Here is a 26,755-nt window from a genome sequence, read left to right on the forward strand (position 1 = left end):
CATTATTATGTTGTTGGCGGCGAGTCCCTTTGATACAAACGCCCACTGCCAGAACAGTCCGAACGAGAGATGCCGTTTGATTGCCGCCGCATATCCGACAACGTGTATCACAATAATATTATAATATACGAATCGACATTCTTTCTATATAGATGTATATTAATAATAACACTAACATATTATATATATATATATAGATGTATCTACCAACACATACGAGATATCGGTCGGCGTGTAGAATCTTGTAAACGGATAGTGTAAAGGTGTACACAAGTATAGTATATAATATATGTATGTATATATACTGTGGCAATGACAAGCCGCTGCGATTTTCCTCTGTTCCACCATGACCGAAGACGACGGTGGTCATAGGGTTTTTATTAATCCGTCAAATTCTATTTTTTATTATTTAAGTACACGCAAGGATCACTGGCTGTTGGGTAAAAGTCCAACAAGGTATTACAAACTAAATTTAGGCTTAAAATTCACTGAATATTTTATCGCTGGTTCGAAGACTGATTATTTTTTTAAATAAATATTTTATTGCATACATTTTGTTTTCACTAGGCCAATATGGTATATTGTATTATAACGTATTTAGTTGTGTTTTGGGGACTGTCCTGTAATGATTTATATAAATTATAATACATACATAGTAATTAATTGAATACATGGGAGCATTGGTTAAATTTCATTTAAAATGTAATTAATCTTGTACAAACTATTTATTTATATAATATATTCAAATACGTTCACAACAATAATTATCCTGGAACAAAAATCAATATAATATCTTAAAAACGTTATTTTATAATATCTTAAAAAATTATCTTTAAAAACGTGAGTATGTCCAATTTCAACAGAATTCAACGCTAAGAACACGTGTCCCAAAGCATTCGAAACACCAATCATAGTGCCCAACCAGCTAATAACAAAACTATTAAAATTAAAGATTTAAATTTAAATTTTGTTAGAAATATTTTTATTAGAATCTATATAAAAGGCAAAAAAGAGTACTACGTTATTACTAAAAATTCTGTGTTTTAAGAGAAAGTTCCAGTTCTGAATTCAGCAAAAGAAAAAATAGAATACATAGTTTAGTTTGGAATAAATTTTAAAAAATGATAATATAAACGTACAAAAAATAGTAAAAATATCACAAAACTGGTTTTTTAACTGGAGAAATATTAAAGATGCTAAAGAAGAAAAACTAAAAATAGATTCTGATTAACAGCAATACATTTTTTGATAGATGCATTTTATGGCATTTGTGACATTGGTTAATTGTTTTAATAAAATAAAACTAAAAGTAATATTTTATATTAGCTTTGATTCGAAACTGAGAACGGATTATTATTTCTAAATTTATCATTTATCATTTATAAAATATATTTAATTAAATTTGAAATTATTTAAAATAATGCTTTTTTAAAATTTTAATTTCTATGGTTATACGAATAAATACATTATTTAACGCATTATCTATAATTTATTAGGCAATTAAATATTTGCCCAAATCTGATAATAATATAATATTACATATTGCGTTAGGTAGACAAGATATTGTTATATTACTGGCATGTTTTTAGTTGATCCTTACTCGATTGGTCTGACGGTTTTACATTGTAATAATTATCGCATTACGGGTCACTAGACTCAAAATCCGGGTTTACCCAGTATAAGGTCACGTACAAAATGCCTAGGTACAAAATGCCTTGTGTACATCGATTTTTTCGTAGGTGTCTTTATAATTAAACGTGTTATTACTATTTATCATGCACACAGCGTGATTACTATTCGTGATTTGTTCTATATATTATTATTATGTTTATGTACTGTATACGGTACACGAGTGCGTAGGAGTCAATGCAGAGGTTATATATATAATACTATGATAGTCGAGTACGCCCGCGATTGGCCGGTTCCACCACCATATATGCATGTTTTGTATCTTATTATGCGATCACGCTCTAAAGTATATACAATTATAGGCGACTTTGACTCGTGGGTTGTGTATCTTGAGTATGTTATTGTATAATCTCAAATGTATAAATACATATAATATGGTATTTAAGTTTGCTTACATAGATTTTAAACGTATGAAAAACTTGACAATTATTTTAAATTATAATAATGAATATTAACACTAATGCAAAGACACTGTTTTAAGAATGACAAAGAGAGATAAAAGGGAACCTAAAGAGGGTGGGATATGCTTGCGGAGTGCAGTGTCATTTACATAGGATACTTAATAATTTTCAAAGTGTGTATAATTGTCTATTTACTCTATTCATTCGTTAATTGTCAAAGAATCGCTGACAGAAAAACTGTTTTATATCAATCCATAATTCACTATTAACTTATAATATAAAAACTTTTAGAGTCTTTTCCAAAATCGTATGTATGACTTTGAAGCTGAGAAAGTATTAATTTTTCTAAGATTACCACGATTCACTTCTTAACCACTTTATTGATTTTTTGACGGTCTTTAGAGTACAAACTTTAAACTACTTACTCGGGATAAAAATTGATACAGACTTAGCGCGTATGGCAACATTAATGCAAAGTTGGTTATTCTTTAGGAAAATTAAATAAACGTTTTAATATAGTATAAGTGATATACCTCCAAACTTATACTACGTGAAAAAAAGATAAACTAACTACAAAAAATCTAAAATCTACTTAATTATAGGTACATATGAATGTAAACAGCTGTAGTTTGATTAAGTACATTAATTACATTATAACCAGTTGTATGTCAATGTTGATTTTATAAGAAAACGCAATCAGTCAAATTTTGTTCGATTTGTAAAATTAAAAATCGCGTATTGAAATGCCAAAATACTTTGCTGTTAGACATTTAAAAAAGTATTCTTTATCTCCAAGGTATACCTTAATTTATTGTCTTGTTTAATTTCAATATTCTAAAATTTGAACTAGGTATTGTCAAAAATTGGTACTGATTCTTGGAATTCGAATATGAAATTGATAAAATATGAATTTGATGGGTATCAAATCAATTTAATCACTCTTCGACTAGAACGTTTTGGTCGAAGTGGTCTTCGGCACCGGTTTAGTATAATAAACGGTTTCTGATTGCCCACCAATCGTACCTCCGCGTAATTTTCAATCTTGTCTCTACCACCTTGGAAACACTGGCAGAATTCTCTTCCTATTATATTATTATTATGTCTACGATGATCTCCGGGTTTTCTCGGACATCGCGCTCAGAGTTTAATACACACGTCAAACGCTCGTTCATAATAATATTGTATAAGTATCACATTTTTGTTTTTTGCCTGTATACGTTACCCATCGACCGACCGGCCGCAAACGGTGGCGATACGTGTTCAAATAACACTGATCGACGAGACCCAGTAGCGCATCATAACGGGACATTGTGCATCGTCATTTTGCCGGTCTCCTCTACAATGTCAGACACCACAATATATATACACATAAAATACTAATATCCTCTTGAATTCTACACGCTCATTGTTTGTAGTTCGCATGTTTGTCCTATTTAACAAAGACAAATAATAGTCTGTCCCGGTGTACGGGATATATACACTATTTTTTTTTTAACCAAACAACACGTACGGTATATGTATTATGTACCTAGAAATGTTACGGTTAATCAACATATATAATATTGCCGGGTCCGTTCGCCGATCACGGGTTTGGCGCGCCCGCTCGCGGTCTACATAACGTTTATTATAGGTAGATAGATAATCTGATAATATTTAACTTTTGAAAACCTCAGTGCGCGAAATACACGTTTGCCTAGACCATAAGTCAGTCTCTACCGGGTACCGATCTTGATTTGGCGTTAAAAACTGAGTCAGAGCTTTTGAAAATAGTCTCTATTGCAATATATCGTTTGTGGTATATACGTAATTTCATTGTGACTATTTTATAGAACGATGGTAAGACTAGCGATGATGTACGGAAGTGAGTTTAGGGCATTGAATAATTGAAAATATAAATTTGATAAATATTTTGATTGTCCATACAATAATTGTTCATACAAGAACACAATTTATTCATGTTAATAAAATCATACTCTGGAGGCTTGATATATTATTTTCTAGATACGCTATTGTAGTTTTTTGTTGAGTGTGACCTAAACAAATTTCAAACTTTACGTGAGGCGTTACAACTACTACCTAAAAAGAAAATTCGAACCAATTTTTAGCTTCGATGTGATAGCTGATGAAGTATTGGTTTTATGATTAGTTGTTTTTTTGTGTCTGATACGATAACTTTTTTCTGTTGACCGATTTACTCGAGTTGCATCTTTCTCGATCCTTAATTTTATACGATTGGTACTTTGGTGGTTTTAAAGCAGAAAAAGTAACTCCTTTACCCCCAAAATGGGTAAAAGTTTGACCGGTTTTCTACCTATTACTTTGACTTATTATAATTTAGCGAAATACAGCCGGATCGATTCGAACCTTTATAGAACATTTATTAGGTTTGCTTCTATCCACAAATCACAAATACGTATTTTGGTTAATTACTTACTGTCCTTTGTACAATGGGCCGACCACTAGCCCTTTTGAGTTCTAAGATAGATAAACAGTCGGTAGTTCGATGTAGAACGAGGATGTCAACGCGCCTCCGAAGTGGCAAACTCATAGCCGTGCCTGTGATCGAAAGCCAGTTAAATGAGTACCATGAGACGACTGTGGTGAGTGTTAGGGGTGGCCAACTAACACCCAGTCTGCGGTTGGATTCGTGGTCGCGGTATCTTATGATGGAAGAGACTCGTCCTTCCCTGAGGAGACGAAAATGGTAAAAATCGCATGCTGATCACACGACATTTTTCAGTCGAGGCTTTGACTCCTGAAAGACTAGCGACTCTGTCAATGGGATTATAACATCTGACGTTTACAGTGAATCAAATCACTGTAGCGATTTGGATGTGTCGCGGTCTGACCAATGATTGATAAGGAGTCTAACCTTCTCTGAATTTAACTGGGAGCCAGGTGAAAACTCAAAGGAATGACAGCAAAGGAGCGCTGAGCTTAGGGTTACTGGGTAGCCGGTAATCCGAGTCTATGCCCCGGAACTTGACTAAAGGTGACACTTGACGACGCCTGGTGGCTCGGGCAGTAAGGTGTCCTGAGGATCTGGGCCTCTCCGTATCGTGTGAGGAGAGAAATCTTATAGACGGGGTACGGCAAGTTAAGGGTCAAACTCGCTTTGAAACTTCTGTCCTTTGTACAGTGCTTATAGTTTGGACTGTGCCTGTTTTTTTGTAAATCTGATGTCTGTCGATTGCTTTGGTCAACGGGGTTCACATGCTTATTTTCTTTGTGATCAGACCATCGTCTGACTATCATCAACTAAAATTTTAAAGATGAGTATAAAAAAAAAATTGTTTTGATTTTAGTTTAAAATCGATAAAAAGGACCTAGAAGAATGTTGGGTATTTCAACTATTGAGTAAAGCATGAGAGAATTCCAAATTCCAATCAGAATATTAAATTTTTCTTTTTTTTAGTTTTTACTGAGAAATTAATTCTAAAACTGTGATGTTTCATTTACAATTTGAGGGGTAACATTTAACCGAGCTTCCCAAAGATTCTATTGGATGAGAATTGTTCTCTTTTAGACCAGGTACTATAATTTAGGTATATTACCAAATTGTTGATTTTTTTGCGGTTCATACGTTCCGGATTTAACGGCGTGGTGTCGGGGTGTGTATATTAATTGTATAATTATCTCTCATGAGAATACCATAGCATCTGAGCGTTATACGAGTAGTGTATTTATAAGAAGAGGACCCAAGTATAAGGTATATTATATAGAATCAGTTGTACAAAAGGCGGCTTTTATATTATATATAGGTACACACACATACGTATAAGAGACGTTTTGGCCCGCGTGAATTAAGCCGATATTATATCTGATGGTGGTTGGCGATGACTCGACAAAATTCTATTTGCTGCATGTTGTTAAGTGTTCGAAAGATTTTCATTTTATATATTTTTTTTCTTTTCTACCTGTTGTTGACATGACCGGTTCGCTGGCTGAAACGATGATGAAGGCTCGTCTTAACACAAGCCGACACATATTACACCTATATATGTTTACCAACTATATGTATACGCCGTCGGTAAGTTTTATTTTGTGTTATTATTTTTATACAGTGTTCACACACGTTTACACACGATTTGAAATTAGGAGCATGTTAATTGGATTTGGGAGCTTCGGATTGGCGCCTTTACGAAAAAACAGCCAAATTCCCCAAAGTTAACAATTAACTGGTAGAACTATTATACATTTTAATCTTTGACATGTATACAATGAAAAATTATGTTTTTCTTAAAATAGGATAATGATTTTGTATTATTGTCTTAATTGTTAAAACAGAATTGATAAGTAAGTTAGAATTATGTAACAGTCCAAGTTCCAACTACAACAATACAAATAGTGAACTGGTTTTTAAACGTTAATTTTAATTTTTGACATGGTACTTAAAATATAAATTAGATTTATTATGACAATAATTTGCACATTCATCAAGTTATGTATTACTAATATCAATATTGTGTTTCTATATTTCTATGATCAGATTTTTGAATTATTTAAATACCATAATATTTATCCGACTTAATAATTGAGGGTTCATAGTTGAAAATTATTTTTTACTTAAAAATACGATTATTATCATTATTTTAATTTTTGAATGGATTGTAACTGTTTGGTTATTAAATTGTTTTATTAAGTAATATATATAAGAGTATATTAACTAAAATATTGTTTACCGGTTAATATTTAAATATTTCCGAATAGAATTGGGTTCGTTTCATTACACTTTTTAAGACAAAATACTCCACTTTATAATAAAATGGACATAATATATCCGGCAGGTTTTTTTCATTTCATTAATTATTATTATACACAATGCCTGTATACCGGGAATTTATACATAAATAATAACACCTGGAGACCATCTGCCGCAAGTTGAGTTTTTCCTCTAGGGAGTATTAGTGTTAGTTCGGGTCCCTAATATTAATAAAACTGTAACCCACGATTGGTTGAAAATTGTGAACAAAATGGGCAGATGGTCTCGTTATGTAGTAATTGAATAATGGCGAAACTCACCAAAGAGGGCTATACCACTGCCACCGGTACATTGCATATTATGTATCGTTATCGGTAATTCAAATAAATATTTTATATAATACATATTAAATTAACTATCCTGACCATCGTACAAGGTTTTAGTTGTAAAGTATACGGCCTCATCATAGAGCGTCATCCTAAATGCTTATAAAGCCAATGCATATAGCAGCAACGATTGACGCTAGTGTATATTAATCAGAGCAAACTGTAAATGCAATGACCGGAAAAAGTGTGCTTTCTTTTTTTTTACATTTCATCCAGTTTATCTGTACGTTATTTTTGTAATTAATGTTATTCGATTACCTCTTATTGTATTATAATCGTTTAGACTTAACATTCATTAATATTATACAACTAATTGCAGCCGATGCACTATTTATTTTCTGAATACGTTTTTTTTAGAATAAAGCCTACTACAAACTGTTCGAACCGTTATGTGCTTTAATTGCCACAGTCATTTTTTATTACTCCGGTTTCTTATAACATTGGGCACAAATCTATATAAATAACATTTAATATTAATTGTGGAAATAAAGTAGGTACAAAAAATGACCAAAAAGTAAATTATTTTATTGCAGTAAAAACATAAGTTTAGGCACTTTTGTTTAAATTAGCATTGAAATCCATTTTCTGTGCTCTATATGAGCTTTACATTTGAAAGGAAAGTGTCTAAGAAATTTGTTCAACCGTTGTAACACATTATACGAACGCACAACCATGTAATAACACAATATGCCAATTGTAAGTCTACATACAACACTTGCCTGAGTAAATTTTAAATAAAATATAAAAGAAGTTTTAGAAAAGATGTATATTTAAATATCATTGAAATGTTGTCAGTTCTTATTAAGGCAATCTTAACAAAGACAAACCATTAAGATATATTTATTCCGGATTTTTTTGTTGTAAAGTTAACGAATTGTCTTAAATAAAAAATAATTCGAATGTTTCTTATCTCTTAAAATTGCACCCGTCTTTAATAGATTATTTTTGTTAGCTATAATTGTTACAAAAACATATATCTTGTAGTTTTGATGTAGCTTATATAGAATGCAGAATGAACAATTTTTCTTTTTTCTTTATTTTAGACAACGTTCTTGAAAATAAGAATCAATAATTTTTTCAAAAAGTATAGGAGTTTAAGGCTTTATATGATAATATATCTTAAAATCTATTCAGTTATATACTAATAAATTAATATGAAATTAATGTCACGAAATATTAAACACATGATGTACCAGTTGTGTTTTATAATAGTATAAACAGTGATGGTTAGCTACAATTCATAAATATGAGATAGGTAATTGACATTTTATAATTTATATTTGTTAGCAGAATAACAATTATGAATTATTATAAAAACAATTTAATTTGATATTTTTGTTTTTTATAGTGAACATTATTTTTTGAATTTCGAATATCAAGTTAAGAAAATAAATTATGATCTTTTTATTTAAATTTATAGTTAAAGAACGAACTTAGTTTGTTAATTAACTAGGAAAGGAACAAAGCTCGTTTTTTGTGAGGTGGACATGAAAATGAACTTATTTGTTTTTTGAATGAATTTTCCAAGCACTGCGATTAGTATAATATTTTGTTTTTATTTTCTTATGATTAATATACACGATTTGTGTTTATATGTAATAGAACCGTAGTGTAGGTTAGTGCACGAAACTTTCTTAGTGCTGGTAGTCGGTACTCGCATTGTGTGAACATTATAAAATAAAGTGTGCTTAAAAGTCGGAAAAGCGTTTACACGGTCGTTTTAATAACTACTATAGAAGTTAATTACAACTTTCCACGAGCGCCGTGGAATCTCTATGCCGTTTGTAAGTCTTTCTCGTGTCTCTCCTGTTTCCTTCTCCAATTTTTTTTTTACGTTTGACGGCTCGCATTGTGAGAATACCGCAACAACTGCTCGATGGGATATATATGTATGTCGGAAGTGCTGTGGGTTTTCTCTCTCAGGAAAAGTGTCGTTACCCGCGCCGGTTCACCTACAGCCCGAAACCACATAGAGAACGACACGATAGATTATTGTGTATTGTATCAAAAAAAAAAAAAAAAACGGAAAGGACTATGTAGACGAGTAGGGGAAGGAGAGAGAAAGAAGGTATAGTGTAGTAGGTTATGTACGATTTTGTGTGTGTATAATGTAGTGATGGTAGTGTAACGTACGGATAAAGTCGTTGGTGGGGAATAATAAAAAAAATTTTGAAAAAAAAACGGAAGACCGCCAGTGGTGTGGTGGTAGTAGTGGGGTGGCGGAGGTGGTGGTGGTCAGGAATGCGGGGTCATGGGAACTGAAGTGACTCGGTGGTACGGCGGTGGCGGCCATGTTGGATTGATGGATAATATTATGTCGGAGAGCCTCAATCGTGTCTGGACCGGGGGAACTGTATTTTTTCGGCAGCAGCCCACCGACGATCGGCCGCCGCTCGTTTACCGGCTTTCTATAAATCGTTCTTATTTATGTTGTACGTCATTTTTTATATTTTGGTTCGTAAAATCAAAAATTAGATTACTAATAACATTTGCCAAAAAATTGAATTTCACGTGCATGCATCGGACGCGCACAGTTGTGTTTTACCCATTAGTGCGCGTTTCGATCCTCTCCTTTGGGACCCTTAGGGACCGCCGCCGTTATTGTCCCCGATGACTTGGCGCTTTACTCACAGTTAAACTTAATTTTATTTTTATTATTATTTTTGTATACCTGGCCGCCAGGTACTCGGCAGGCACATCGTAGTATTATTATTGGCGTACAATCGATTGTTATCTTTCTCGTTTGCGAGTTCTCTCGCCTGTAATTACATATATTTTTTTTTCGTTTCAAAATTCGCGTTTTTTAATTTTTTTTAACTCGAGTGCCGTTTTGTGAACTTTCCAGAAGATACCGCTCGTTCGAGAGGGATTTCCACCGACAATGACACCGAAACGTCGGATTTGGATGCCGAAGAGTTCAAGCACAACAAGTCACCCAGTAAAGCTGCTTCTTCTCCTAGACTAACTGAAGATCAACGGGTGAGTTTAAGTTACAATTACACTATTTTTAAATTAACCGCGTTTGTTTTTAAAGCCTCCAAAAAATGGAATATTTCGATTTTTCGTGGTAGGTTTTTTGATCTTTTACACCGAATTAAAGTGGCAGCCAACATTTTGTAGTTGACTTTCCTGTAAATTGTATTGTAAGCGAAAACTTTAGTTAAATCTCCTTTTATTAAGTTAACTTTACTTAATGTTGTTGTATATAAAGTGTTTGATGTAATTGATGTGACCACATATTTACCCGTGTAATCTTGACAATAACAAATTTCCAGTAAACGCTGTTTACCTTATTTTAATTAAAATTGTGGCTCGGTATGCTTATAAATTCTTTTAGTCATGCAGTGCTCCCGATTCCCAAACAGCTAAGTATAAAATTAACATTTCAAAAATATCGTGAAAAAATTGTTCGCCATAACCAGTTTAAAACATTCAATTCAAATAAGAATACATCTTTGTTGTTTTGTACGTGTTAAACATTTGGTAATTTTGATATTAGTTAATCGAAAATAATAATCGTTTATAAAATAAATTGGGACAAACTTAATTTATGTAGGTACTGTATTGTTACTATGTAATATTTATATTACTTTTCAATAATTCCTACTGCTATGTTATGACAATTTAATAAATACTAAATAGGGTATAGTAAACGTGGTATAGTTAAGTATGAACAATACAATTATTGGACAGCTTATTATTGTTTATCTAATACAAATGACTCAACTATAAATATATCCATGCCACAAAGCAGTTTTAGAAATTAACTAAAAATTCAATGAGGACGAAAAAAAGCCTTTTGCAATAGCATTTCCCTCCAAAAAGTATAAATAACATGATACATTTTTAATGGAGCATTAAAATTTAATTATTTTTGGAGACGTAACGCCGTTAAAACCCCATTCAGTGCCCACCTAAAATTCAAATTTATTTATAAATTAAAAATAAATAGAAGGCTCTAGATAAGGTTGTCATAAAAAAAAAAAAAATGTATACATGCTTTTAAATGTATTATGTTTATAGTGTAGAATTTGTTTTTATTTATTATGGGTGCTAAACATTTTCTACTCTTCTCTTATTTGAGCACTCTTAACTATATTTTTATTTGTCTTTGATATAGTGGTGTATCTGTGTTAATCGTTTAATATGATCATACTAAAAATATTTTATCTAGATGTTTTGTCTCGATATATTATTAGCCAGAAACATTGTAATCGTAAATATTTCAGTGTTCAATCGATTTCACTTGATATTCTTAAAGATGCTACATAAAAAAGTTTCAATTAGTTAAATAAAAAATAATAACATTGAATATACTAGTATGTATTTAAATTTTACATCCGGTATTCATAGAAAAAATCCACTAAATTCATGCAAATATAATTTGAGTAGTAATTATTAAAAAAAATTAAATTAACTATATACTATAGTAAAAAAATTATTTATTTAAATTTAGTTCATAAATTATTCGTGTAGTTTCATCATTTTAGATCTCCTAGTAGAAGTAGAAATTATAACCTATTAATCGTTATTAACGCCATAATAATATTTTTTCTATATTACAAAAATGAAATAGGTTTTTAAAAGCATTTCATTTATAATTAATTAATACGGTTGCTTTTTGTGTAATTTTTAATTTAATCGACAAGAATTTAAAATGATTAAACAATAATTCATCAATAAATAGTTTAATTTTTTCTAGTATTTAGCTAGTATAACACAAACTAGATCTAATCGGTATCGAAACTGAGGTGTTTTTAATCAGGTGTGTTCACGTTAATCTATTTGTTGAACCAATAAAAATAGTTTATTTTGATACCAAATCAGTTCACAAAAAATATTTAATTAAATTAATATGGAAAAAATATATTTACGGTGGTTATAACAACAAATTTTAATTTTGACCTGGTAACGTTCTGGTTATCAATAAATAAATGGCAATTCAATCAATAGTTGTTTGATTACGACGAATCGTATAATATTTATTTTTCAGTATATTAATTATTAGAGAAACTGTCAAATCTTATATTTATTTATTTTTTTAATAAAAAAAGAACCCATGGGGTTTTTTTTAGTAAAAATCGTTTATTCCACGAAAAAACAATTAAAAAAATTATTTTTAAGTAATATTTCTTAGAACAATTTTATTAAATAATATTTGATTGGCCACATATTTAATACACATACAATAGTTGCGTAAAGTATTTGATGAACTTTTAAATCACATCATTGATGTGTTGATTGACTGAATTCTACTAGCATTCAGAATTCTAGCGATATCTCCAAAGATTTGTATGTAGGAGAGACAAATTTCTAAAGATATTTTATAGTAGATGCTCAAAGGTCGTCCTGCTGTTTTCTTGATCCAAGACTTATATAGAGGAGCAAAATTACGTAAGAAATATTCTCAATCTTAATACACGATCCCAATTATACGCCTATAAATAATTAGAGGACTCTTAAATTAGTGCAAATACTTAAACAGTTATCTCATTTGTTTGACTCATTGAATAATCCTGTATAATTAAACATGTTAAATTTGGCATTTTTATTTAAATAATAAATTAAAAATAATGCGTTATTTGAAGTAAATTTTTAGTTTGCGCATCAAATAACATTTAATTTTTAATTACTTTTATTTACTGTTTCAAATAATACTTAATTTAAATATATTTATATTTTCTAATAAAATATTATTCGAAGGATTCAAATAATTTGTTATTTAATTTTTTTTTAATAACTATTCAAAAGAGAGCGAGTAGTATGGCATTATCAGGCCTTTACATATTTAGGGCCCATTCAGTTCATAAATGTTTAATATACTATAGGTTCATTCCTAATGAATTTTTGCCTTGGGGCCTAAACCTTTTTAAATCCAGGCTTGACGAATGTGATGAATGCTCGAATAAATCGGTTCAGTAGTTTATAAGTTACAATTGAATTTAAAAAGCCAGCACAGTGGCCTCGGGCATAGGCGAAGACTGAGCATGTTGGGGTGGGAAAGATCACAGGTATAAACGCTATAATGCGATTCTGTAGATGGTAAAAATACAAATATCGATAAAAGAAATGTAACTACTAATGTCAATAATGAGATAAAAATTATTATTTTAAGTATTAGGGTACGATTAGGGTTGATCGTCTGTCTATAATGTTACAGGTGTTTGCTACATCTTTCATCCATTTAATCGTTAACGTAAGGCACTTAGTTAGAAATTTTCTAGAAAATAATTGCAATTTTGTAATATTTCTTTGTGAACAATTGTTATGAATGTTTTTATTCAACACTATAAAATTACCAAATATTTACCTTATTTAGTATTTTCTAAAGCACTGTGAACTTTTGAAACTTAATAAATGGGAACGAATATATTTAATGCAATTTTTAACCAAAAATAACTTTCTGAAAATGTTGGCTGGCTAATAACTAGTTTTGAATAATTACTTTTGTTATTAAAGTTTTAAATTTAGGACGCTAAGAAGGGTGGATAAAAGTGTTATTTTTATCTGAGCGATTCACTTAAACGCACTCTACCTGTTTTTAATTTTAAACCCAGATAACTTTAAAAATAACTATTGAAGGGGAATGAGTGTGTTTTTTAAACTTTTGTAGACAAATACCAATAATGTACATTTCAGGTACGGTTACTGATCTATGCCTTATGAAGAAATCGGTTCAGTCGATATTAGAAAACATATTGTAAAACAATATTTTCTCAGCTCCGCTTGGAAGCTATAAATTATGCATTGATATTTTTGAAGTTGTTAACTGAAATAAAATATATTTATTTTATAAAATATAATATATTTATTTTATTTCCACTTGTATTTAAGAGTTTAATATCGAAAATATATTAAACAATTTTTTTATTGAATTTGTTCGTATACAAATATACTTAAAAGAAGGGGGGTGGGACTATATTTTACAATGACTATTAATACGACTTCTGTGTTTCTAGAATAAAGATTTTTGGGAAAATCTGTATAATAATTATCTCTAATAGGAAATTATTATTTTGTTCGTTGTACGAATCCCAGTGTTATTAAGTTAGAGTAATGCCTTTAATTGAAACGCATAGCACCAGAATAGTTTAACCTACAAAACATTAAATTTCGTTTTATTTCATTAAACATTTTAGAATAACATGATATTTCAAAACAGAAATGCTGACTCAAATCTAAAAGAAATTTATTTATTCACTAAATGACAGAACTTAATTTTTTAAAATTGACATTTCCACAATGGTATTAAAAAATATATAATTGGCCTTGAAGTAATGGATTTGTGGGTGAAGTTTTTCTAGTGCTATGCGCCTCAATATTAGCTTTTTCGACATTTGTGTTGCGACTACAGTGGCACTGAACTCCGTTGTCTAACTTTAGGACAACCGAATAGCGAGTGTGTTAAACAAGATGGATGATCCTCTTCGGTCCAGATATTTAGTCTACTCGACCATAATGAAAATCAAGACTAATAACAACTGTCAAATGCTATAATATAATTTGAATGAAATTAAAAAAAAAAAATTCTGTCTTCAGGTATGGTTATGGGTGTCTATTTCGCATTTTTTCGCCATAGGAATTTGTTTTACATTATATCAATTCGATTATACTTTGGCATATTGATTTGATGTGTCGGCGATGTTCGTTTACGGTACATTATAATATGTATATACAATAATAGCACGGTGCATTAGTGGAAAATCGAATTGAACGTAGTTTGGGTGGCGTGTTTTCTCTCTTGGGATTCATATATGTACATGCACACACAACACACACACACACGCCTATACAGTAGATTTTTATGCGCCGTGATACGCGGTAGAGAGTCGAAGAGAAAAAAAGTCCGTAACCAATGCCCGATTTCCTGTACACATCGATCATCCAATATATATTTATGGTACATAGTGTCCGTGAGGTGTTTAATATACTGTCAGGTGTACACATCATGTATTATTTTTTTTTTTATTTTGGGTTACATTGTTGTTATATTTCGTGTAGGTATATAATAATATTGTGTGTAAAATTTGTTCATCTGTGTTTTTGATGACAGTGTTATGTATATGTATATACTTACTTTTATTATTATATTATGTACTTTTGTTATTTCGATAGGTGAAAGAATCTTCGTGGTACGAACCGTCGTTTGAATTCGACTTGGACGATTTCGAGTCGTTCGCCGACGACATGATGCAGTGCTATTCGCAACCGCCGCCGTCCACCAGACACTTTCAGGTAAGTTCAATACATAAAAATATATATTTTTATTTAATCATATATTTCAGTGATGGGAATTCAAAAATTTGAATTTAAAAAAAACCTGTTTAAAATCGTATTGTTTAATTCAACAAATCTGAAATTCAGAAGCCATTTTTTTTTTTGGCATGTTTGTTTTTTAAATTTTCATCAAAAATATTTTACTCAAGTACGCAGATTTATATTGTAAAAATATTTTTTATTTATAAGATTTTTAAGTGGCTTAAATAACGTGTATAATCCGGATTTTCGTATTCCCATCACTAATATTTCATAACATTTTATGGAACCATGATACATCCTGTTTGGATATTAGCATAGTGTAATATTAACACACGAGGCATGGGGCCGCATGGGAGTTTCCAATTCGAGTTAAACTTTTGATTATATATTGAAAATAATTTTGATGAATAAAAATAATTAGACCGATTTATTACGGGTTGTGATTTAAAAAACAACAGGATTAGGCGTTGGTAGACTATCTGAACAAGCAGAGTAGTACTACATATTTGAAAAAATCGGCCCAGAAACTCTATTAGGGTTAGGCAGTGTTACGGGTATGACCGATTAAGTTTTTTAATTGACTAAATTAACCGATCAAATCAATCGTGATACATTTATTAAAATTTCCAATGATCTCGTTAATCACAATTAATATAAAAAAAATTAATTGATCATTACTTTCCGTACTTTTTTGATTAGTATTTATTTAAATGTTTATGCATTCCTTTTTAAACTATGTTATTTTAGAATAATTGAAAACAAAATTATTCGAAAAAATTATTTACTTTATATTTGTAATTGAAATAACGTACGAGTACAAGCATGAAGTTTTACAATTTTTCTAAGCTCAAATACTTATAGAGTGTATGTTTAGCGAAAAGTGAAATTCTAAAAATGTTTTACCAACTATTTAAAATGTGTATTATATTGTACTCGACGGGACACACTCATCATTTTTGTAATAACTAGTTTGTTAGTTTTAAATTGCAAAATTATTTTTTCTTGTTGCGAAAGCAGGTCGAGCCATTATTCTTATTATTATACTATAATTGTACTTTATTGCGGTAAGGCATTATAATGTATAAACGCTCCAACTGATATTTAAGTGTCGTAAAAATCGTATTATGTACTTCATTATTATAAGTACAGACTTAAATATTAAACGTTTTAGTGGAATATCTATAGATTTTATGCATGTACGGGTTTATTTAACAGTCTTATTGGGTCATCTTCGATCGGCCGTATTGTAGCGTTACAATGCAATAACATAATCCTATAAACCATCTTTCCCATAAATAATAATCAACAGTATCGCCTCGTGCGTTTTTTATATCTAATATAGTTTAGTTTAAGGTAGTAAAACTATAACTTTAATGTTTTGTCTTTCAATTATTTATACGGAATTTCAATAAAACCAAGTACCAAGATATTTACGGCATAAGCTTTATTAGTCAATATGCTACCGTTTTTCGGGCCTACCAAATGTTTGATGATGTGATTTTTAATAAAAATACAAAACGTGAGAGCGCCTTCAAGGAAAAAGAAGCAGTTAATAGTACTTCTTAAAAATTTGTTTTACAAATTAGATCTTCTAATTATATAATTTGAGTTCTCATTATAAATATAAATAGCTTTTTGCTCTGTCCTTCAATACTGTTCCAGATTAGCTCCTTTTATTTATAATTTCTAAGTCCATTTTAGTTTTTTTAATGATATAAGCCCAAAAGTACTCTACGCAACTGAAATACTAAACAAATAATAGTTCAACTATTCTTAGTTCTTATAATTATACATTTTACTATAGTTTTAACTAGAGCTTCTTATTTCACGTGTACACGAAAATACGTGTATTCGAACTTTTGAATAGTTCGTGTTTAAGTTCATATAGTTCGTGTATTCGTGTTCGTGTATATGTACATTCGTGTTTTCGTATATTCGTGTATTCGTGTATTTGTACATTCGTATATTCGTGTTTTCGTATATTAGTGTGTTAGTATATTCGTGTAATTGTATATTTGTAACTTAATCGCCATTTACTTATTATTGTTTTATAAATTCCGAGTACACTTATTTAATATAGAATTGATTATATACGTAGGTTGTCTTTGATTTAGCCTTATTAAATACATAAGGTAAGTGATTTACATAAATTTATAGATTGTGATACAAGGTTTAATTGGATATACTGTTACATTTTTTCGTTAATAATAAAAAAAAATAATAATAATTTTCAACTAAGAATCTCTTAGTATTAAAATCAACTTAAAATTAAAGAACTCCTAAAATCTCACTGGGCCAATGGAAACATATGTTATACGATTTATAATTAATGTGAATATTAAAAATATTGAGATTAAATGCTAATACCTGCTAATAAAGGTAGTTTAAATATCAATTAGTGATATAATTAAGATTTGAATCTACAATTATCGTCTTAATCCTCTAAATAAACCAAATTCATTACAAATTTGCATTCCCTGACAGAAATATTTGAATGTAATAATGGGTGACAAAAATTATTTACACAATAAAAAAACATTTTTCCTAAAATAAAGACAAATTTATAAATTGTTATAAAATGCAAAATTCAACGATTGCAAGAAAATATGAATATAAAAACAAATTTACAAAAACTATGAAAGCTTTATTATTATTAAACATTATTGGTTACATTTATAATACATTATATTTTATTTTACATTTTATAAAGCTATCTTTGGGGGGGGGGATTTTGGGGGTCGAATCTCTCCCTGAATATGTTTTCTGTAAAAACAGGTTTTTTTAATCATCCTAAAAGTATAACATATATTTTTGAAGACATCTCCAATAGTTTGGTCCCTAGGTACTTACAATTTTGTTTTATCGATAACTAGTCTTAAATAATATCTTGATAATAAAAATTATTATTGATAAAAAGTGTACATGAAAGGTGCCCCTTTTGGCAATATAATTATTAACTCTGTACTCTTTTAAAAAACACCCTTAACCCCTCTAAATGAGAAGTAAATTTTAACCTAGGCATTACATTTGAATTTTGCAACCCTGAAAATGTATAAGTTAATTTACAATGAAGTATTTCAAAGTAAAATTAGAAAGATATTAATTTTTACCGATTTTTTTTACTTATATTCTAGACTTGTGTGTGCTATGGCGTAACCATGTGAACAATTCACTATATCCGTACATTCGTTATTCGAATACCCGTTTTCACGAATACCCGTACATTCGTTATTCGAATACCCGTTTTCACGAATACCCGAACATTCGTTAGTCGAATACCCGTTTTCACGAAAATTCGTACGTGTTCGAATAAAACATTCGTGTATTCGTGTAACGAATACACGAATGTTCGCTTTTACGTACTTGACTGAGACCTCTAGTTTTAACATTGTAGTTAGGTTATATTCTCTTTAAAGAAAATATATGGTAATGGAAAAGGGATGGAACGGAATGGGAGGAAATATTAGCTTTGTTTTTTTTTAAGTTGGGCAAATTATTTTTGAGCTTTTACTTCTGAAATCAATTGATGGACGGGTTGTATGTATTTGTTCGATTATTCTTTCTTTTAACGTTTTTTTTATGGATTTTCTAAACTAGATTTGTAATTCGGTGCGCCCTCGCGGGGAGTTTTTTTTAATATTTTCCGATTTATCGTGTGTTTTAGAAAAACGGTGGGTCGGCATCCAAAGATAAATTAATTAATCGAAATCGTACTCTGTCCTACCGTTTTCTGCACTATTCTCTATGTAACACACATTCTATACAAACACTGAGATTCTACCGTATAAAAATGGCCGCTCGCTCTGAGTACACCGAGCGTGACGGCCGTGCGGTATGTATACGCCTCTCCGTCATGCCTTCTTTATTATTATAAATATATATATATTTTTTTCTCCAATAATTCTCTGACAAAAATCCACTCGCGTGTGCCTTGTATGTGTTTGCGACCTATTTCCGCCGTTTTTTCCCCGCTTAACATATTATATTAATTTTTTTTTTTTACTTCTTTTCATTATGTTTTTGTCGCCGACGAGAAAAAACGATTCGCGTGGCTCGCCAACATAACATATTATATCTGATATAGCTATATGACCTACACCATCGACGGCAGGATGCCAGGTCTTTTTTTTTTACAATAATAGTTGTCATAATAATACAATATTATTATATTAAATACTCGATCCCCGTGAATTTCTATCGCACGCGGGTTCGATCGATTAATCGATTGATAATAATAATAATTATATTTTTTTATTTCATCAACAATCTAGGCGGCCATTAATATGTACATTGTACACACACACTCGCACACACTACTCTAACGCCCATCGTACCCATAACGACATAATGTTAACTTGGCGGGCTAGCGCGCACAAGACCGTCGTCGTATGGTGTGTGTGCAGGAAGTATATTAAAAGTATATATATCTATATAATATGTATTGGACCTGTCTATTGTTCCTCAGCCTGTACTCGGTCTAATAGAGAAAGTACCGCTATGTACCATTGATATTGTGTGTTGTGCGAGGCGTATATGATATTGTAGAAAGTGACGTTTTTTATTTTTATCTTTTTGTTTACGATCCTTGTGCTTATTGGCGGCAGGCTGTGCGAACACACCGGCTGTTACACAGCCCAAAGCGTTTTCTTTCTCGCCAATAATAATAATAATGATAGTATATAATAACAATTGGCGTGTACCGTATACACATACAATTCTCCCACTTAATTTGTCCGCAATCCGTCGATTTTCCCCGACCGTCGCTGGTGCTGCCCCCTTTATAAGCCGTTATAAAACGAAACAATATATATATATATATAATAATATTATTATTATTATTATTACTATTACTATTATAGTTTCACGATGACTTCGATAGAGATATCGATACACACTATAATATAATATGCAAGGCTGTGTATCGAACGATCAACATATTGCTGCTTTATTATCGCAGTGTGTTGTCTTTTGTTTTTTGTATTCGCCGATCGACCTGTAAACATGATGTAACAGTATATTATATGTAGCTTAAAAAAATAATAATTTATAGATCACTCGGCGGATCGAGTCAGACAGATAAATATATCAAGGCGTGTGCGCTATGGACTATAATATGTACTGTGGTTAATGTGTGTTATAGAGTAGAGTAATAATTATTGCCCACTATATTATGTTCGCACGTCATTGGTCGGTATTGCGTCAGTTAATATTAATCGTAACTCGTCCATTAATTTTTACCTGCCATATCATTTGTGTAAGTTTTTCAAGGACTAGGTATAATAATAATATAGAGAATTTAGTAATTTATGCTCCCAGCACAAATTTTGTGTAAGCAACTAGGTTTAATTAACGGCTAAATACTTATACACCGATCGTTTGTACCAGTTCTACTAAAACTTTTAAAAGAGTAGTAAGTATAATATTTGTAGGGTTCGCACTTTCTGTGTCATTTTTATATTTGTGTCTACATTAAAGTTATTGCTCGCGGTATAGGTAACACGCATTAACGTTAAATCATAGATTATATTTTTGACATTTTTGCAATTTACTGTCGTGTTATGCGAATATTTTAAATATATGTGACTTGTAATTTGACACGGTCTGTGTAATAAAACTATGTAAATTCTGTATAATAGTCTTGAAAACATTTTGTCGTTGGTCCGGTTATGGTAAACAATCACACTTTATAATAGCGGTTGAAAATAAGTTCAGTGTAATAACACTGACGCAATATTATGTATTAAAATTTGATTCACATAATAAACGAAAACAAACAAATTTACCAGTATAGTATATTATATAAATGTACTTAATTTGATATAAAAGACTGACATCGGACAATGAATATATATATTATATTTATTTATTATTTATAAAATATATATACCTACCTGTCAGAATTAAATAAATTCTATTACGGTTACGGCACCAGTGATTGGCACTGTAATCCAGTATTTGGTCATATAGTGTTTTTTTATATCAGATAACATTTTTTTTCAATGAATTTTTTTTATAAAAAAATTATCTTAACGGTATAAGTATCTTCTATCTGATAAAAAAAAACACTACAATGCTCAAAATTGGGGTAGCGCCATTTACTGGTGCCGTTACCCTACATTCCGTTAAAAAAATCAATTAATGTTACTGGTATATAAAATTGGTGTTATTTTTCAAAATTGTTGAGAAACTTTGTTTTTTACCACCAAATTGTTCTTAGCCAGTGTAAACTATAAAGTTAATTTAAATTAACCTAAAAATAAGTTGATGTGATTGAAATTGATTTAAATACATTTGATATAAAAATTGCCTATATTTTGCCCCTTAATATAAATAGCCAGCATAATAAAGAGCTTCGCTTATGTTATTGCTATTAAAATAACATGTAAAAATGGTCAATTTAGGCTATACAATGTTAACATTTCCATTGTGTTGCGTGTTTTCCATAATATATATTTTATGTTAGGTTTAGAACATTTGGAGCACGTACATTTGTTTCACTGATCTACTAAAGTTTTAAAGTTCAAATCGTTAGAACTTAATAAAAAAACAAAAATAATGATGTGTCGTCCATCATGGACAGTGATACGCTTTAAATCATCCGTAATAGTTGCACGAATATCATTAATTAGTAACCTAATTGCGTGTCTGCACTACACAGTTATCCTAAAACATTTGGTTTGCTCGCACTTACTGTGTTTAGGTAATTCCGAAGTTAATATTTATTGTTATTAAAAACGGGAGTAACCTAAATATTTGAGCATTCTCGCACGTAACGTGGTATAAGGTTTTTTTTTTGTTAATACTTCAAAAATAGATTCCAAAAGCTTTGTTCGCTTTCGTTTATTGAATTTTTCAAGCGTTGTTTTGTTACCGTAAAACTATCATTCATCGCCATAAACAAACACATATTTATAGTTGTCGAATATCGAACATAAATCTTTTTTCTTTTGATAAAAAAACAATTTTAGTATAAGAATTAATACGTCCTTAGCATTATGGGTATGAAGCCACCGTCTTTATAGTTTCGCATACTTATTGAAAGCTGTCAAAGTTGGCCACAATTGAAAAAAACATTTTACTAAAACGCTTATTAAAATCAATTCAAAAATCTGGATTCTAAAAAAATAAAAATAATATAAATAACTTAAAATTTTTCACTCTTTAAAATGTCAAATTAGCATTTCATTTGAAACAAATCAGTTTTAAAAAGAAAGTCTAAAACGTGATTTTTGTTTTCCTTTTTTTATTATGAACGTACTGATTTTTGTGTACCACTTTGTAATATGGTTTAAATCTGGCCACAATTTCAAATATTTTTAGTTGGCTGAACTCTGATACCTAGAGATGTCGTTATTTAAAAACAAACTATGTTTTTCCTTATTCCACCTATTTTGGAGCTTTCCGTTTACGCTAACTTTAGAATTTTATGTACATTTATTCAGAGCTCGCGTGGGCTGCTAATATATAAAATACATGACAAAACTAAACGGTCAACACTAATTTTTCCCGTAAATATCGGTCTGGATAAGGCTCTAAGAAAGCTGTTTGAACAATAACACTTCAGATTTCAAGAGCGGCGAGATAAAAGTTTTTCTTGGAAGATGTTTTAAGAACCTCACAAAGGCCCCCTGCTCCGTTTAACTGATGTAATAGGTACCTACGAGCGTGTAATCGTCACCTGACAGACTTTGAAGGCTCAAGGAAACACTCGCGGGTTTTTAATTCATTATTTGCCATTTTTTATTTGTTTTCAAAATGTGTATGCAACAGCAGCTACCGCGTACGTCCAAGACGGAAATATGTCAATGCAAACCGCTTTACTCTCAGGTGCGAAAGAAAGATTAATTGTTTGGTTATATGTGGCGCTATAATATATCTTTACCTCGGCGGTAATTATTAAAACATATTATATAGGTATTACGCGCGCTTATTGTCAGCAAAACAAGTACCGAACGAGTATGTGTAATGTCACCGAGTGCACATTTATCATTGGACTAATTACATGAATTTGGAGGTTTCGGACTATTGTTTTTTTTCTTGTGTGCTGTGAAAAACCCATCATATCTTATATACCAATAAAATATACTGTGGTTGAACAAGTGAGAGGTAGAGAGAGAAAAAAACAAACGCCTTTCCTACAATAAACAGGCTCGTCTTAATTATCTCACCACTACGGTCTTGACGTCCGTCCGTCCGTCGGTCTATCCAAAGTTGGCTATAAGTATATGTATATATTTGTTTTTTCCTCTTGTGTACATACTTAAACGTGGCTATTAAGTCGACACCTACCAATTTGTTAATGTTGTTGTTGCAAGTAGCATATGAGTTTGTGCGTGTGTGTGCGCGCGCGCCGAATTTCGCGCCGTTAAAAATAATGATAATTGACACACATTATTTGTGTGCTGCCTTGACGGCATGTATGAGTGTTGTGTGAAATAGTTTACTAGCAGTAGTTTGCCGTAGTGTTCTGGTAGTTTATTAGTTTGTATATATAGTATATGATAGTAATAGTTGTAGTAGTAGTAGTAGTTAATATGGTAAGCGCAATACAAAATGTGTACGTGGTCACCGCCGAAGCGATAAAACGATTTTTTTTTGGATGATTTATTGCGCTACCTGTTACGCCGGCACCGGACGCTAAAACGTCTTCATCAGAGTCACAATTAATATTATATATGTACTGGACTTAGCTTAGAACAGCACACTGCATATAACACTCTCTAAGAGAAATGTTGCTTTAATAATATGGTACATAGCCAAAACTAAACTATTGTAGTTGTTACATTTAATATAATATTTAAACGTTGCTTTTTTCCTCCCATAAGAGAAATGTCTTCGGGTGTCCGTTGCGTAGGAATCGGTTTTTTTTTCTCTTTTTAAAAATAATTTTTACCCCGTTTCCGAGTGGGTGGTTGGTATTATTTCGACCGATTCATCGTACTTACAACGTCAACAGACGAAAATGCTTTTTTATTTTAATGTTTTTCTCCGTCTTTTGTGTACGTGTCTCGGAGTCAAAAAAAATATTAGCGTAGGCAATGTCGCGTCGTTCGTCATGTACCGTTGAAGTGTGTTTATTTTTTGTGTACACCGACATTTTTGAATAATAATAACACTACCGGCCCATTATTCACCTCTTATTATACCGCTTACGATCTTAATATTCGTTTTTGAATAGGGCGCAACAGGAACGGAACTTTCCATTTAGACGTGTGTATACGTAATGCCGTATGCAATTTCCTGATCGGTTGACGTGGTGGTGTGGCTAAGAAAAGGCGCGAGAAATAACTAGGTACTGTAGACAAAACAATAGCCAACGGAATTGAAAAATAGCTTCGGACTACGCAAATGAGTTTAAGAACATATTCTCAAAGAGGGATGTCATTTTACTAAAATTCTAATTGGGATGTCGTACCTGTTCGTCTCGTCTACCTTATATTTCACTATAAATTTGGCAAGGGATAAAATTATAACAACAATTCTAAATCAGTTTATTTTTGGGTTACCATTTGGACTTAGTTGTTCATGAAAAATAATGTTAAAGACGCATTGACTGGAATTATAACTAATAATGTTATTGCATATCGTCAATATCAAATTCGAGATGATATTAGGTCGCGTCCGTACGGTTTGATCGTTGTTCATCGGAGGACCTCGTTGGCTCTCGGCTGTGTATACTTAGCATTTAGTTACATATAATTATGACCGAGACTGATAAGGTCGACTGATTATGTTTTGTTTGCTAATTCGCGTGTCAACTCAAGCGATGTTGTCGTGATCGAATACAACATTTTCTTTCGTTTTGTCGTCGGCCAGTGCTTCTGCAGTGTTCTTGTATATATTGTTTTCAATAGCACACGGACTGGCGGAGATCAAGGTTTTCCTCTGCCACGGTTCACGGTACTCGAAAAGTGTGTAAAAAGTAAATAACACAAGTATTATAAAAAAGTAACATGGTCGACACTATTAGACCACTGTTAGTGCAGGTTTATGCGAGGACCAAAACGTTAATATAAAAATATATGTGTTAGAACTTTAGATCCAATATTTACTGTTTTATAGACATGACGACCTTGATTTTTTAATTAATAATTATTACTATTATGTGTACAAACTTTTTTATTATGATAATTAAAATATTTTACGGTCGTGTAATCTTCGGGTATTTGACGGGTAAAACTATTTTTGTTATTTTGATCAATCGATTTGGAATTCTTGCGAACAGGTGTGTATTTATTTTGTCTTAGGTTGGCATAGACTGCACGTATAGTAGTTATGTTCGGAGAGTAGTGGTAGAAAAAGTAGTTTTTTTTAATGTGGAATCAAAGTTTTGACTTTTTAAACACTGACTAATTACTGCGTGACGGCGACGGGGCGCGATTAATTAATGATTTTGCCTTGAAAACGAAATCTGTAGAAACCATCGACAAGACCTGACGTTTGGTGTGCAATGATAACTCTGAGATAACCATGGGTGCTGCTTCCAACATACGAATATACGATATTAGATTAATAATAGGAGAATGGTTGGTATAACGGATGGTCGACGGTTTATGTCTAATGTCTATAGCTTTGTGCTGCGAAGGAAGGTTCGGGTGAGGCGTCGGCGGCGCACTTGTTAATATTGTATGAAAAGGATTTTGAGATAGAGCAACAAAACCTTGAACGCTGAGTTAATTTTGAGTATAAAAGTCTCTGGACCGGTAATTATTGTCGAGTAAATATTAGGATGTAAGTTATTATCACAGCGATAACTCACGTTAAAACTCATTAATATGTATTTATATATTTTATGTATATATGTATACCTAGGACGGCATTTATTTTAACCAGTGCTCGTTTTAATTGGTTGATTTTTTTTTGTTCATTTAAAAAAATATATGTATGTATCTTTTATAATATAAAAAATAATATAATAATGTATATTAAGTCCGAACTAGGTTGTGTGCGTGTAATCATTAATAAGGAAGAGCCGCCGCAGTTTATTACGAAGTAAGACTACGATTATACTTACGTACACACAATAGTAATAATAACAATAATGACAGCAATAATATGATGGGTAATTTTGTGTGGCCATTAAATTGATGGTGAAGATTTGTAACACACGAAATGCCAGGGTAAATATCTGCTTAATTGTATATTTATCTCTCTCTTGCTCTCCTCCCCTTCTTCAGACAATAATAGGAAAATGTAAAAAACGTGTTCGGCCTTGAAACCGAGAAAATATAAATTATGTTATAATATTAATCGCTACGTTTGGTTCGCGCCGACAATTTCGATGAGTATAATAATATATTATATTGAGATGTTAAACA

The 26,755-nt window shown here is 31.2% G+C and overlaps 1 protein-coding gene across 1 annotated transcript in view; it reads left to right on the top strand.

The window, feature by feature from the left end:
* The window catches only part of LOC126839206 (segmentation protein cap'n'collar), an 83,213-nt gene that overhangs the window by 35,023 nt on the left and 21,435 nt on the right, over positions 1 to 26,755 (top strand). The window contains exons 5-6 of the mRNA XM_050574386.1: positions 10,024 to 10,157; positions 15,294 to 15,413. Coding sequence (XP_050430343.1) covers positions 10,024 to 10,157; positions 15,294 to 15,413 — 254 coding nt within the window. The remainder of the gene's footprint in view (positions 1 to 10,023; positions 10,158 to 15,293; positions 15,414 to 26,755) is intronic.

This window comes from Adelges cooleyi, unplaced genomic scaffold, assembly GCF_023614345.1.
Source record: "Adelges cooleyi isolate 19-005CV unplaced genomic scaffold, UGA_ACOO_1.1 ACOO_flye_CR_arks_rails_tigmint_CR_PRNA_1, whole genome shotgun sequence".
In the NCBI taxonomy this organism is placed as follows: Eukaryota; Metazoa; Arthropoda; class Insecta; order Hemiptera; family Adelgidae; genus Adelges; species Adelges cooleyi.